General features: G+C 35.9%; 1 protein-coding gene across 1 annotated transcript; it reads left to right on the top strand.

Annotated features, from left to right (window-relative positions):
* Positions 1–200: 200 nt before the first annotated feature.
* Positions 201–15,330, top strand: LOC104240528 (dynamin-related protein 3B-like). The gene is made up of 20 exons (XM_009795384.2): positions 201–866; positions 5,880–6,162; positions 6,242–6,270; positions 6,366–6,467; positions 7,889–7,957; positions 8,040–8,099; positions 9,033–9,146; positions 9,326–9,374; positions 9,548–9,657; positions 10,203–10,295; positions 10,433–10,525; positions 10,606–10,743; positions 11,135–11,248; positions 11,345–11,440; positions 11,587–11,629; positions 11,948–12,096; positions 12,192–12,338; positions 13,918–13,970; positions 14,210–14,309; positions 14,683–15,330. Exons 1-20 carry the CDS (start codon positions 483–485, stop codon positions 14,941–14,943), a joined length of 2,487 nt encoding a protein of 828 aa, XP_009793686.1. The 5' UTR covers positions 201–482; the 3' UTR covers positions 14,944–15,330.
* Positions 15,331–16,406: the final 1,076 nt, after the last annotated feature.

Below are 16,406 nucleotides of genomic sequence, written 5' to 3'. Positions count from 1 at the left end.
TTATTTTTTTCCTATATTTTCCTTGGAGTAAATAGGTCGGAGTATGTGTTAGAAGTGTTTATGTGAATAGATACTAAAGGTTAATATAGCCAATTTTATTATTAATTAATGTTAAAAAATAAATTTTTAATATGTGTGAAAATAACAAATAAATCACCTATACATCAAATGAAATGAAACCATACTAATTAAGCAATGTTCGTTACAAGTCGAAATTACTTTGCAAATAGGAATTTGTATGCCGATCTTCATCTAAAATAAAGTTCCATTATATCCCAATCTTCATAGAGTTTTATTATTGCCAATAGGAATTATTCTAGGTTTCCTCATATTTAAGTGAGGAGTTTGTATTGTATGTGGGTTGGAAAATTACTTGTACAATAATTTTCGGTTTGTGCATTTTCTTGGCCAGTAAGAAAAATTTCTTTTAAATCATCAAACATCAAACTTTGTAGGGTTTTAGCTCTAAATCACAATTTGCCATGGCGGAAGAATCAAGCACTAGCAATGCGGCGGCGGCGGAGGCGGGGGCGGCGGCATCATTGGGTCATTCAGTGATACCGATAGTGAACAAACTCCAAGACATATTCGCACAGCTTGGAAGTCAATCCACAATTGAGCTGCCGCAGGTTGCTGTAGTAGGGAGTCAAAGTAGTGGGAAATCAAGTGTGCTTGAGGCGCTCGTAGGTCGCGATTTCTTGCCTAGAGGTTCTGATATATGTACGAGGCGCCCTCTTGTTCTACAACTCCTTCAAACCAAGCCTAATAATCCTAATGATGCTGCTGATGATCAGGAATGGGGAGAGTTCTTGCACCATCCTGGCAAGCGTTTCTTTGATTTCAATGAAATTCGTAGGGAGATTCAGGTATACAAGACTTTTATGTTAGACATAGAATTTAGAGGCAATGAAAATCTTGACTCCATTCCGTTGTATTGAAATTTGAAAGTTTTGATCATGACTCTTTAAACTCTAAAATTATGTGAACTTTTTATTCAGTTTATTAGGTTGTGGTATTGTAGTAAAGGTGGGAGCTTTAGGTTATTGTAGTTATTCTTCTGCTAAATTAACTTTGATATACCACCAAAGTTTGTGGTTGGGTGGTAAGTACCTCTTCATCCTTAAACCACAGGTCTCGGTTTTGTGCCACAGAGTGTTTTACCCGAAGTTGGGACTTTGGGTCTATTCTGGATTAGTCGGGCCCCAAACTCCAAAGTGGACACCTGGTTGAGAAAGGATTTTTTTCTTTTTTGATTAAGTTAAACACAGGGTGCAGATAAGTCTTTACTGATTAGATTGGGTGCTCTGTGGAATGTATGTAATTTTTTTAATTTTCTTAGCATGCATATGGTCCAAGAGGAAAGTAGTTAGTTCCATTGAATATCAAATATTCTAGTCCATGTCCTAAATCCTAACTAGCCTCATACACCGAATTAACCAATATAGTAGGTTATAACTATCAAGAAAGTAACAATGTTTTTTTTTGAATTGGTAACTATTGTATATATTATAAAAATCAGTACATAGGTTGCACTGAAAACCAAATTTACATAGAGAGAATTTGAAGATATTCTAATTTAAAACCTAGCAGGATCCTAGTATGTCTATGATTGTCAATGTATCTTCTGTGTACATCTGTTTGCACCAAAAACAAAATAGAAGAATACAATTGAGTTTGATCTTCTGCAGTGGATTGCTTCTGTCTTCAAAACATCTGGTGTTCCTTTCCCTCCAGACTGTCCACCAAATACAAGCCGGAACAGTCCTCCATCTATCTCTGCTAGTTGCTTCAGCTCCAGCTTCTTCCCAACTATAAATGACATCTTTAATCCTGTATGACATTGACCATGAAATACCCCTAAGACTAATAAAGATTTTCCATAGTTGGTCTGTAATCTTGCAATGTAGAAACAAATGGTTGACAGTTTCTGCATTTTCCCCACACAGAAAACATCTTGAACACAGAGATATTCCCCTTTTTATGAGATTATCCTGGGTTAAAACCGCCTCCTTTGCTAGTAGCCAAGTGAAGCAAGCTACCTTGTATGGAATCTTTGTTTTCCATATATGTTTCCAAGGCCATGTGTCTACCTGTTGATTATCATGATTCAAAATCTTATATGCATCCTTCACTCGGTAAACCCCTCTGTTGTGCCTCTTCCACCATATTGAATCCAAACCTTCCTGTAATCCTGTAAATGCTTCCAGCTCTTTGTAGAGGTCAGTTAGTCTTATTATCTCTCAGTCATTCAGTTGTCTTCTTAGAGCTATTTCCCATCCTTGACAACTCCTCATTTCAGCTACTGTCTGATGCTGGTTTTGTGCTAAAACGAACATATCTGGGTATCTTTCCTTTAAGCTTCCAATTCATAACCAGTTGTCATTCCAAAATGATGTGTTCCTTCCGTTGTTCACTCTTATGGATGAGTGATTCTTCATTATTGGCCAAAGTTCTCTGATGGATTTCCACACACTTACTCCACGTGATGTTCTGACTTTTTTTGACACCCAATTGTTTTCTTCACCATACTTTGCTTTGATCACTTTGGACCATAAAGATTGGGGTTCTTTAGAGTACTTCCATAACCATTTAATTCTAAGAGCCTTGCTTTGGTTCTTCAAATTCCTTATCCTCATTCCACCTTGTTTTTTATCCATTGTTAGCGTCTTCCAATTGACTAAATGGAAGACCTTTTTCTCCTTATTGCCTTGCCAAAGGAAAGTTCTTCGGAGTTTGTCCAATCTCTGTAGAACGCCTGCTGGAATTGGGAACAAAGACATCATGTAAGTAGGTAGAGAGTCTAATACTGAGTTGATTAGAACTAGCCTACCCCCCAATGATAGGTACTGCGCTTTCCATCTTGACAACTTCTTCTCACACTTTTCTATGACTGAATTCCAGATTTCTTTTGATTTGGATCTTGCACCAAGAGGCATCCCAAGGTAAACAGTTGGTAGGGACCCAAGTTCTCCTCCCAATATCTGAGTCAGTTGCCCCATATTGTTAACTTCATTAATGGGAAAAATATTGCTCTTTCTCCAGTTAATGTGTAATCCTGATACTCCCTCAAATAAAACCAAAATGATCCTTAAGAATCTAAGTTGGTCTTTTTCAGCATCACAGAAGACTAGAGTATCATCTGCATATTGGAGATGTGTGATCTCTAGATTGGTAGCCCCACTCCTGTTTACCTCAAAGCCTTTAACCCATCCACTGACTTTAGCCTTTTTGATCATGTTGTTTAATCCTTCTATGGCTATGATGAATAGAAAGGGAGATAAAGGATCACCTTGTCTGAGACCTCTGTGTGAATGAAAATAACCTTTAGGACAACCATTTATAAGAATGGAAAATTTCACAGTAGATATACAAAATTTCATCCACCTAATCCATTTTTGCCCAAAACCCATTTGTTCTAACATTCTTAGTAGGAAGCTCCAGTTCACATGATCATAGGCCTTCTCGATATCCAATTTGCATAAGATTCCAGGTTCTTTCTTTTTTATTCTTGAGTCCACAGCTTCATTAGCAATCAACACTGCATCAATTATTTGTCTTCCTTTGATGAACGCCATTTGTTGAGCATCGACAATTTTCCCAACCACCCTCTTAAGTCTTTCAGTTAAGACTTTTGCGAGCAGTTTGTAGAAGCTCCCTATCAGACTAATCGGTCTGAAATCTCTCAATTCTTTCACACCTGTCTTCTTTGGAATCAAAGCTATATATGTTGCATTGAAGCTTTTCTCAAACATCTCCTGTGAATGGAAGTTGTTAAAAGCCGCCATGATATCTTCCTTCAGAATGTCCCAGCACTTTCTGAAAAAACCCATTGTGTATCCATCTGGCCCTGGAGCCTTGTCACTTGCACACATCTTCAGACTGCTCAGCACTTCTTGTTCCTCAAAATTACTCTGTAAAGACTCCCTTTCTGATCTTGCACTATTTTCGAAATTGACTGTTGGTCTCCACTGTTCAGGTTTTGTGTAAAGCTCCTTGTAGAATTCTATGATCTCGTTCTCTATTTTTTCTGGATCCTCGATTACTTCATGTCGAATCATTATTTGGTCAATGCTGTTGTTTCTCTTGCGTGCATTTGCAGTCCGATGGAAAAATTTTGTATTCCTATCCCCTTCTTTGAGCCACAAAGCTCTTGATTTTTGTCTCCATGCCAATTCTTCATTCTTGAGTTGCACCTCAATCTCCATTAGAGTGGCTGCTTTCCTGACTGATTCCTCCTCTGTCAACGCTCTTAGTTGTTGCGTTGTCTCAAAATCTGCTAGTTGACTTAGCAATTTTGATTTCTGCAGTCCCAAATTCCCTTCATAACTTCTACTCCATCCTTTTAGCTTGCCCTTGAGAGCTTTTAACTTGCAAGCTAAAATGTAATCAGGTCTTCCTGAGAATTCAAAAGATCCCCACCACTCTCTAATTCTATCCTCAAAACCTTCCACATTCAGCCACCAATTTTCAAACTTAAAGTATGATTTAGCTTGTTCCCACGCACCACAGTCTAGAGCCACAGGTGAATGGTCCGAAATCAACCTTTGTTGGATAGATTGCTTGATATTTCTGAACCTTACATCCCATTCTTCTGAGATGAGAAATCTATCAATTCTTGAAGCCGCTGTATGATTGTCCCCTTTGAACCAAGTATAGTTTCCTCCTTCAAGTCGAAGATCTATTAACTCCATATCTTCTATACAATCCGAAAACTCCACCATCGCTCTAGACCTCCTTGAACATTCCCGTTTTTCAGAAGGGTACCTTGTAACGTTAAAATCGCCACAAACTGCCCAAGGACCTTCCATCAATCCCCTCACTGCACCCATTTCTCTCCATACTTTTTTCCTTTCTATTCTACAATTTGGAGCATACACTCCTGTTATGTGACATTGAAAATTCTGTAGAAGAGCGTCAAACTTACACGTCAAAGTGTATGCACCAGTCTGTAACACCAACAATGTTAATGAAAGTGATGTCCGTATCCCTGCCTATCATTACCCATACTTGTTTACGGGATCTTCTTTGCTCTTATGAATTATTCTGTTTTGCGGGATTTTTATTACAGTGGTCATTGGAAGCTGAGGGGCTTATTCATAAGACACAAGTTTTTATTGACCCTTGACCTTCTTGAGTGCTATTACAGGTTTAGATTCTTTTGTTGTTATGATGTGCATTGATTTAGTTATCACACTTCTTAATTCTTTTATGCCAGTTCATTTATCTATTCAATTTTAGAAAGCACCTGATTTATTTTGAAAGATGTAAAATATTAAGTATTGCAATGAAGTGGGCATGAATAAAGTGGAATGGATATAGAGGGCATGTGACCAACTTCATCTAGTTTTTGACCAAGGCGTAGTTTATTGATTGGGTGATGCACTCCTTTATCTTATGGGTGTGAGCGTTCCTGGGTAGATAATATTGTGCGCGTCCTACGAACCACTCATCTTAATTTGTAGACAATGTGGACTCTCGTTTTCTTGCATAGGATTCACTTTGGTCGTAACATTACGTAGTTGAAGAACTGAGGCTAATGTAGTTATCTTTCAAAAGGACAATGCTCTACCCGTAATATATAACAGATCTATATGGTAAGCTGTATTCTAAGATAGTGTCTCCTTGACATGGGCAAGGAGAAACAGTGTGGTTGTGATTGTTAAGCTCATCTTCTTGTCTGTGCATCAGTTATGGTTAAAGAAGATTGTTAATAGACTGACCATCGATTTTGATGTAGAAATATATACATAGTAACATCCAGTAGCAAGGATTTCATGAGGGAAGGACGGCCAACATAATACATCCGTGTGATTTCTTTCCTTGATATTTCAGTAATTCTTTCTCTTTTCTAACTCCCAATCCTTCATCATGGGCTTTAGGCGGAGACAGAACGCGAAGTAGGAGTAAATAAAGGTATCTCAGACAAGCAGATACGGTTGAAAATTTTCTCACCAAATGTCCTTGATATTACTCTGGTGGATTTGCCTGGCATAACAAAGGTGCCTGTTGGAGATCAGCCTTCTGATATTGAAGCTCGGATCAGAACAATGATAATGTCGTATATTAAGCTCCCAAGCTGCTTAATTTTGGCTGTAACACCGGCTAATTCTGACTTAGCCAACTCGGATGCGCTTCAGATTGCTGGGAATGCTGACCCTGATGGTATGTTGCAACAATATATTTTATGCTAGGGAGTTTAGTTGTTCAGGTGCTTTATTATATGAAGAGTTTCTTCTTGCAGGTTATCGAACCATTGGAGTCATCACAAAGGTCAGAGTGAAAGGAAATGAATTTCATCCTTGTGTTGATTATATCTCTTCATTGGTAATTGTTTTAACTTGGTTGTATTTTCACTGTTTCTACAGTTGGACATCATGGATCGGGGTACTGATGCTCGTAACTTTTTACTTGGAAAAGTGATTCCCCTTCGCCTTGGTTATGTTGGTGTAGTGAATCGTTGTCAGGAGGTAATACATCCAGTTACACTTTTGGCGGAGAACATAACTTATCTCATTTAGTTTTGTTTTCTCTTGATTTGTCACTTTTGAGCTTTCATATTTATGTTTTGGAGTTGCATCTGTGGTTATCATTTTTCTTTTAAATCCTTTTTATTCTTATAGGCATGTTGTGATGGGTGTAGACCCAAAAACGAAAAATTTGTCCACATTCTTCATGGATATGTACAGTCTTTATGGTCTTTGAGAGGCACCTCTAGCAAGTTTTCTTTTCCTGGGCGTGGTTATCTAAGTGCATGTTTTCAACATTCGTACTAAATTTTACCTGGCACCTTTTGAGATATGTGATTTTGATCATTTCGTGGTCATCTTTGCACAACAATGCTTCAACTTTTGGACAAGTACAATTTTGGAGTTCTTCTGTGATTCAAGAATTTCACACTTAAGCCTTTTCATTTTGAGTCTGATGTTCTAGCCTAGTCCAAAGAGGTGCAAAATGAAGAAGATGAATAAAGTAATGGCATTTTTTATTCTTTTCAATTAACTTATCATTCTTCATAGGAAATTCTGTAATGCTGGCAATACTTATTTTTCAAATGCTGTGCGGTAGATTGCATATTTATCTTCATGTCCGAAGCATGGGGTGCAATTCAGGTCTCTTTTCCTTTTATAGTCTCTGGGCTGCTAAATTGGTCTTGGGCTACTAGCTTTTCATTTTGTTGAGTGTGATTTTCTCTTTGAACGCGAGGTAATCTTTATTGAATACCACTGGCCAATGCTTTATTTTGAATCATGGATTAGTACAATTAGTTTTAAGGATAATTAAAAGCACTCTAAGGCGACACAACTAAACCATTCAAGGAAAATAGAAACAATACTTAAACCCATGATAGAGGCAATAAACTGGCAACCTCTATGATTCCTCTCTGTACTCTTTTCTTTTGTGCCAAAAGAGAAAAGTATGAGGCATTATACCACCCTATAATAGGCCTAAAGGACAGATGAATAAGTAGAGAAACTTATAGCCATTGAACACCAAAAGGGACCATAATGAGGTCAAGATCCAGTGCAACTTTGCAGTAGTGAAAAAAACTTGAAAATCTTAAAAGTTGTGTTCAAATGCGGAAGAGCTTAGCAGTCAGTGCATAATGTACAACAAATCAACTTTGAATGCTGCCTGTACTAGTTTGAATTTATTACTATTTATGAGTACAAGGTAAAGATTTTGTTCATCAGAGAAAAAAGTAATGGGTAACAAGATAACAGTTTGCTACATATTAGCAACACTACCTAATACACTTTTTAGTAGCTTTAGCCGACAGCAGTCTATGTTTATAAATGTGTCTGTGTGCATATATGTGCATATATATATATATATTTGTATATACTTGCTTTATAAGATTATAATATTATAGCTGAATCATTTAAAACAGGATATTATGAAGAACCGGAGTATTAAGGATGCTCTTGTAGCTGAGGAAAAGTTCTTCCGCAGCCGTCCTGTATGTTTCTACCATCTCTTATTAGTTGATTTCATGTCTATATCCATTAATAATCTCCTGTTTTATTGATTTTTTCTTGAAGATATATAGTGATCTTGCTGATCGCTGTGGTGTACCTCAATTGGCAAAAAAGTTGAACCAGGTAATCTCTGCCGGTTAAAGTAACAGTGATTCATCTTCTATTAGGTTGTGACATTGCATACATTACATCTTTGAAGGACCAATTTTTATCAAAAACATGAAACCACAGTAAGGTCACACATTGTATTTTTCAGTTACATATTCAAAATATCTCCAAATCAATTTAAAACTTATAAGTTTCATGACTTCCTCTGATTATTTTGAGTTTTAAGATGTAATTGACATGTTGAATTAAAAAAAAGGAAGGCAAAACGTCATGTGTTGAGAAATACTTTCTCCTTGAAATACTTAGACATGCTTGTCTTGTCACTGGCTGTTGTATAAAATAAGGTTTTTTACACAGTAACCATGTCTTTTTTGGCAGATGAGAAGCACAGCATACACATTTATACATGTGTCTGTGTTACCTTTCTTTTTGGGTTCCCTGCATATGTGATCGGGGTTTTACCAAGCAGCTTATTTCGTCTTGAAAACAAGCATCATAATCTGGACGCTCTCTCTGTATGAAAAATTCTAGTTGCATGTTGCTTATGTGTCATGTGGTCTCCTACTACTTGCCTTTGTATATGTTGGACCAGAGTCATGTCTTGTGATTTTTCCTTTTTATTTCTGGGGTTATTTTCTCTAAAGACATGTTAAGGCTGTCTTTCCTATTTATGGTTGCACCTTTGTACTTGCATTTGTGCAACAGATACCTGTTGTCTTTTTACTGTTTTCTACATCAGTTAGATGATTGGCTACCACCCACCTTCACCACAATCTCAGTCATTCTGTCCCATAGGAAATGCAAATTTCCCATGCCTGCTGTTTGCTTTCCAGTTCTGGTATGGGACATCTTATTGCTTTAAAATCATATATAAATTGGGTAGCTTTAGCTTTGTGTGGATAATAAGATTACGTCACAAAGCAACTTGAACAGTCTTATTTAATGCAGATCTTGGTGCAACACATCAAAACCCTTCTTCCAGGATTGAAATCACGCATTAGTGCTGCACTTGTGTCTGTCGCAAAGGAGCATGCTAGCTATGGGGAGATCACAGAGTCACAGGTAACTGCTTTGGTCTTACCTAAGCTTTACCATGCACTGGCCTAAATTTTTGGGGAGTTTGTTGTCATATTACTACCAGTTATTGTGTCCTGGAAGGTTTCTATCTGCTAGTTTTACTGTAGCTTGTTCAGCTAGTATTCCGAACTATTAACATCTTTGCGCTAATCCCCTGAATCTAGGCTGGTATGGGTGCTCTCCTTCTGAACATTCTTTCCAAGTACAGTGAAGGTAATGTGGCCTAAACCTTGCAATATTCGATAAGAGTCCTGTATTGGATTCTATCTGCTATCTCTTATGTTGCTTTCTAGTATAAAATATCATATTAATTGACCATTGACACCTCGTAACCTCATTAACAGTCCGTCTTTTTTCTTTTGCTTTTTTCATTGGTTTGAGAACAGCATTCTCTTCCATGATAGAAGGAAAAAATGAAGAAATGTCAACTTCTGAGCTTTCTGGTGGAGCAAGAATTCATTACATTTTTCAGAACATATTTGTGAAGAGTTTGGAGGTTCACACCTTTCATATTAACTTTTGAAAAGCCTTTTTTATTCTTTTCTTGCTCAGAGAATTGAAATTCATCTGAAGACTTGCTAATGCTTGCACGTAAATGACATTGTGTCAATAGATAGCTTAATATGTATGCTTTTGTGAGTATAGCCAACTCCGTATGGGCTTATAATGCTTTTCTTGGGCATTAAATTTTTTCTCAGGATGGTCATAAATTGTTGCCAAGGGTGTGGGCACATATACCATCCGTGAATATTTTTTATCATTTGTCCACATAAGTTGGTCTTTATCCACGAGCATAGTCGCATTACCGAAACCTGTGTTCCATTTCGAATATTCTTTTATTGACAACTCCTTCTGTCAATAATCGTTTCCTCATCTGCTGTAAAAGAATTCTAAATCTAAGAGGCGGTAAAAAAGGTGAATGATAGACGCAAGAACTTTTCAGTAACTTTGCAAAATTGGTATATCGATGCACATAATTGGAGTTTTAATCCTAGGTTCAGTTGCTTATCAAATTTCATCAGATTTCTCTATCTTCTGCAGGAAGTTGATCCTTGTGAAGATTTAACCGATGATGACATCCGAACTGCCATTCAAAATGCTACGGGTCCCAAATCTGCTTTATTTGTGCCAGAAGTAAGTCCAAAATGCTTAACCTGTTCTTTGCGAATTGCTTTTGCTTTTGAGCCAATAGTTCAACACGTTATCAAATATTTTCTATAGTATTTATGTCATTTGGTTGGTTTCATTTTAATTATTTTGTAAATATGTAGGTCCCATTTGAAGTTCTTATCCGAAGGCAAATAGCACGTCTAATGGAACCGAGTTTTCAGTGTGCCAAGTTTATATATGATGAGCTGATAAAAGTAGGCCAATGTTGAGTACCTTTTTTTCTGGGTAATGCATTCTTGTAATTACTGTTTTAACCCAAATGATTCCTTCGTAGATGAGCCATCGTTGTATGGTCAATGAGTTGCAGCGGTTTCCAATTTTGAGAAAGCGTATGGATGAGGTTATAGGAAATTTTTTGCGTCACGGACTGCAACCTTCAGAAGTAATGATTGGACACATTATTGACATGGAGGTATGCCAAAAGAAGTTGGGTTTTTTATTGGTTTTGCTGATACCTAATACAACACACACACATACACACATCGACATTCACATCTATGATCAAGTTCATTGACTTGATCAATGAGTGTCAACTGTTTTCAAATATTTAGCATCAATTTGAAGCTGTTCTCTTCTTACAGATCATATTTTGCGATTGATTGCTCTGCATTTCTAGTGAACTAATGGTTTCAGAGTCTAGGTCTATGCTCATCTGATATCTCAGATAAAGAACAGCTTATTTCAAAGTTCCAAAGCATCTTAAAGTTTGTGAATTTGCTTTAGCAAATCACCAAATTTTTGATGAATCTGTTGCTGTTAAAATTTGTATATTGCTTCAGCTTAAATATATTTTTCTCTTGCAGATGGACTACATAAATACTTCACATCCAAATTTTATTGGTGGGAGTAAAGCTGTGGAGATTGCATTACAGCAGGTCAAGTCATCTAGGATTGCTACACCTGTCCCCAGGCTGAAGGTAAATGCTTCATTTGCTGTTTCATAGACTTTAGCAATTGGTCTTGCAAATTATATCATACTGATGATAATTTTTTGTTTGCTTATTGATACCCAGGATGGAGTAGATTTAGAAAAAGCTCCAACCTCTGAAAGAAGTCTAAAATCACGTGCTATCTTTGCCAGATCAGTTGGTGGTTTTGTCCCTGATCAGGTTGGCCTTTTCTGCTTCATAATCTCCTAGCTTGGTTTCTTCTTTGTCTCCCTGATGGACATCGCACCTAGCTTTCAAATTTCAAGTAGTAAGAAGCTTAAGTTATTTGCATTGATTGATTAGTGTTCCTTCTGGACTGGAAACAGGTTGTTCGGCCTGTTCCAGAAGTCGAGAAAACCACAACATCAGGTGTGTTTCCATCTGGTAATACATGATGCATTCATTCATACACGTGTCGCTACATGGGTTATTAGTTATTAGTTATTTTGATTGACAAGAAGGGAATGAATATTTTGTATAAGGATTCTAGCCGTTTGCCAATGTGGCTTTATGAAAAAGTCCTCCCTGTGTATCTTTTGGTGCTCTTTAGTTCGAAAAGCACCTTGAACTTTTCTGTTACTGCTTATTATGAATTCATTCCTTTTTCTGGACTCCTTATTATCTTTAGGAAGTAATATTTTGCTGGTTCTTATTGTCAAAGCCATTGCTGACTTATTTCTTTATTAGGATCAAATGTTGGTTCAAGTTGGGGGATATCATCAATATTTGGTGGCTCGGACAATCGTTCTTCTGCGAAAGACAATTTCATTAGCAAGCCGTTCAGTGATCCTGTACAGAACATGGATCATGCTTTCTCAATGATCTACTTGAGAGAGGTATGTGTTTTGAAGGCCCTCTCTGCTGTATGAGTACTTTATGGATTAAGTTGGTGATAAAATCAAACATGACATCTCTTATGTTTTGTTTGAAGCCCCCAAGTGTCTTGAGGCCTTCAGAAACTCATTCAGACCAGGAGACTATTGAAATTGCCATCACAAAACTGTTATTGAGGTCATACTATGACATTGTCAGGAAGAATATTGAAGACTCAATACCTAAAGCAATCATGCATTTTCTGGTAATTATGAATAGCAATTACTTGGTCCTTTACTGAAATATTTTTGACATCTATGTGAGTAGCCTTTCAATGGACTTGTGCTTAGGGTTTCTTCGTTCTATCTACTGGTAGTCTTGAGGATTCCTAAATATAATATTCTAGCAGTTTCTTTGTTCTAATTAAGGGGTCGTTTGGTAGGGTGCATAAGAATAATATTGAATATGGCATATTAGTAATGCTCGCATTAGTTATGTTGACATTAGTTATCTTGACATATTTCTTATCCATTGTTTGGTTTGATGTATTAAAGCATTGCACGATTTCTAAAAGAATTGTTTGTTTATAAAAATACCACCCTTATAGCCAGTCCATCACTTTATCTTTTTAGATGAAACATATGTTGAAGAATGTTTTTATATGAAAAAAGGTTTAAAAAAGAATTATTTGATTTGTCTACCTATAGTGTAGTATAGAATTGAATATTTATTTATAAAAAAAGAAATATGCTGTGTATTTTTATTTATCTAATAGGGATATAATTTTGTTTCCCACTTTCTTGGATTATTAGGCATAGAAAGTTTGAATTAAAAAAATTAAAGGAAAATGAGTTGATTACAAGTGCATTCATGTATGTAGTAGTAGAGTACAAATTTATAAATTTACAATGAAGAAATTGGCTGAGTATAGATATAAATTGCGGGAGTAATTTCAGTAACAAACTTTACATCAAACTTGTTTCAATATAATAACATATTTTAATCAAGCATAAATTTTGAAGGGCAATTTTGTCTTTAACTGAGATAATGCATGCATTAAAACCCATTGCATTGTTAATACCATGGTTTCCTATGCATTAGTTATGCATATAGGATAATACCAAATAGGATGTATAACTAAAGCTTGCATAACTAATGCATAGGTTCAAAAAATGTACCAAACAAGGTATTATTAATACACAAAGCTAATGCATGTATTATTTTTATCTAATACATCCTACCAAACGAACCCTAAATGATAATATAAGTTCTTCCATCTAGTCGCATTCTCTTATCTCCTACTAAAAGGATGTACTCTTTCAGGCAGAAATTTTTCAGCACTACAAGCCACTGACATAGAATAAGTAGTGATATGCAAACAAGGGATTTTAGTCAACCTGGAGACAAAATGGAGTAATGAACATGATAATCTGCTTTTGTCATATTCTAAAAGCGCAGGGAACTAGTGTTAATGTTTGGTTTTCTGCCAGCAGTTAAGAGGCTAATATTTTCCTGGCAAAAGTAATATATATATATATATATATTTTACTTTCGACCAACTTCTTATTTTGTCATAGTACTGTTTAGTCAAGTTCCTACTCTGTGAAAAATGTTAACTTCTTTATTCTATGCGGTGGAAATTTCTGTATAGCTGGAATTGTTGACTACCTTTTGTTGGTACAATTCTTCTAAATATGAAAAAGTGTCTGGTGTCTCTTCTTGATGTAGCATTATTAGACTCAAGGTGCTGTGTTTTCAATTTCTAATAAGAAGGCTTATACGATTTTCAATTTTGATTCACATTTCTCTTTTGTTGACAAAACTGGTGCTAATCCGTGCTCCAGGTAAATCAGACCAAAAGAGATCTCCACAATGTGTTTATCGAGAAACTTTACAGGTATTGGGAGTGTGAATTTCTTTTTTTCTTCCTCTCATTCTTGACGACTAAACTTGTATAACTGGAACTGCCGGATCGTGGCTCATTGATCCTTCATTATGCTTTGTGCTGCATGACATTATATGTGCTTATGTTCTACTTGTGTGTTGTTTCTAACACCTGGCAGCTTAGCCAAGTCAATGCTACATATTTCAAATGTACTCGTGATTCTTATCAATGGTGCTTACTATGTGTTGCAGAGACAACCTCTTCGAAGAAATGTTGCAAGAACCTGATGAGATAGCCACAAAGAGAAAGCGTACACGAGAGACACTTCGTGTTCTTCAGCAAGCTTCCAAGGTCAAATCTTCACCATCATCACTAGGAGTATATTTTTGCATATATTACATTTCAAGGCTCACTAAGCTTTTTGATAGAATGTTTATGGTTTTGATAAGTTGCATCTCATTTTAGGCTTTATTTAGGAACTACAGCAGAAAAGCTTGTTTAAGTTGGGAAGATGTATGACACTCGTAACTGCACTTTGCCTTTTTTCATTGTCATTATACTCCTTACGAAATCTGTTCTGTTGGGTATTCTATTTGTCATTGTACTACTCCTTGTGAAACCGTCTGTTAAGTGGATCCTAGTGGTGTAGATTCTTTAAGATGTTCAGTTTGTCATCATTCTCTAGGTTTGCTTGGGTTATTATGACTTTACTTCTGGTTTTCAGACATTGGAGGAGTTACCACTTGATACTGAGACAGTTGAAAGGGGCTACAGCTTGGGTACGGATCAAACGGGCCTTCCAAGGATTCACGGGCTTCCAACATCATCAATGTACAATACAAGCAGTGGCTCAACTGATTCATACACCACTTCTCCTAACTCTAGATCACACTATGCATCCCATTCGGGTGAGCTATGGTCACCAATGTATGGTGGTGCAGATTCTAACGGCGGTGGGCATAATTTTGGCCTTTATCGTCAGTAGGTGTATAGAAGGTTCGAGAAATGCAGGGGGTGACCATTCATGAGAGTACTCATTTGATCTCTCCGCCATCATCACAAGCCCTCTTTGCTTCTGGTGCAGTGGAGAGCTACTATTCTTTGTGATGTTTGCTAAGCTGACCACTATTAGCTCACCGGCACATTTTCTATCTCCTTAGTTTAACTATAAACAATTGTTTGTAAAAGCTATACGAAAAAATAAACAGGGAGTTTTCTTGTTCATAGGATGAGGCTAGTTTTGTGGCCTTTTGGTATGATAATTGGCAAGTGTATTTAGCCATCAATTTTTGTGTTCAATCCTTTATTTGCTTTCACACTTTTATCAACACGATTATAGGAAATATCATCACTTATGTATAGTATGCCTTTATTTTGGGATTTTGTTTTTGTAACTTTCTGCACAATGATATTCCTCTTCAGTGTAGAGTAGTAATGAATGTTATACCTCCGGTACCTGAAAAAGTGACTCGACTTAGCACTTACATGGTCGAAGTTTTATAAAACATTTGTGCGTATTTATAGCAGAAATTGTAAATGTAGGAATTTCAATTTAAGGATTTCTAAACCCAGGAGAGGATAGTTAGGAGCAGTTTCAATCGAGTCGAGTACAAAAAGTTGCAGGCTTAACTTGTGACCTAAAAACTTTGAACTCTCTATCACAACACAAGAATTTTCATTGTATTAAAGGGATTTAGCAGTTTATATGTAACAATCTTTTTTATCTTTATCCATTTGCGTAGTATAATTTATCAACGGCAAATGGCTAAATATACCCCTCTACTTTTAAATATTGTTTACCTGTACCCCTCGTTATACTATTGGGCTATCTATACTCATACCGTCATACTATTGGGTTATATATACCCCTACTGTCATACTTTGAAACAAAAATACCCCTATTTTGGATGAAGTGACACGTGGCAACACCAGATTAAAACGATCCATTTCTTTTTTTTACCCGACCCCTATTTTCATTTTTTCCAATTTTTTTTAAAAAATTCAGTTTTTAAAAAATGAAAATATTTTGTTAAAAAACAAAAAATATTTTTTTCCAGTTTTTACAAAAGAAAATTCTTTTAAAGAACTGAATAAATGAAAAAAATATTTTTCAAAAACGAAAATATTTTGTTGAAAATAATTTTTTTAGTTTTTAAAAAACGAAAATATTTTGTTAAAAAACGAAAATATTTTTTTCTGTTTTTACAAAAAAAATTCAGTTTATACAAATTTGTTTTTTCAGTTTTTACAAAAAAGGAAATCTTTAAAAAAAAAACTAAAAAAAAAATATGTTTCAAAAACGAAAATATTTTGTTGGAAATATTTTTCAATTTTTAAAAAACGAAAATATTTTGTTAAAAAATGGATTTTTTCCAGTTTTTACAACAAAAATTTTGTGTTAAAAAAATGTTTTTTTCATTTTTTACAATTTGTTTTGCAAAATCTTTT

This window comes from Nicotiana sylvestris, chromosome 1 (genome assembly GCF_000393655.2).
Source record: "Nicotiana sylvestris chromosome 1, ASM39365v2, whole genome shotgun sequence".
Classification (NCBI taxonomy): domain Eukaryota; kingdom Viridiplantae; phylum Streptophyta; class Magnoliopsida; order Solanales; family Solanaceae; genus Nicotiana; species Nicotiana sylvestris.
This window is presented reverse-complemented; position numbering and strand designations above follow the sequence as displayed.

Excerpts from the sequence above, each read along its gene's own strand:
- LOC104240528 (XM_009795384.2), top strand. The coding sequence starts at position 483 with ATGGCGGAAGAATCAAGCACTAGCAATGCGGCGGCGGCGGAGGCGGGG. Across the intron at positions 6,163-6,241 it reads TGGGAATGCTGACCCTGATG|GTTATCGAACCATTGGAGTC; the intron begins GTATGTTGCAAC and ends TTCTTCTTGCAG. Across the intron at positions 6,468-7,888 it reads TAGTGAATCGTTGTCAGGAG|GATATTATGAAGAACCGGAG; the intron begins GTAATACATCCA and ends CATTTAAAACAG.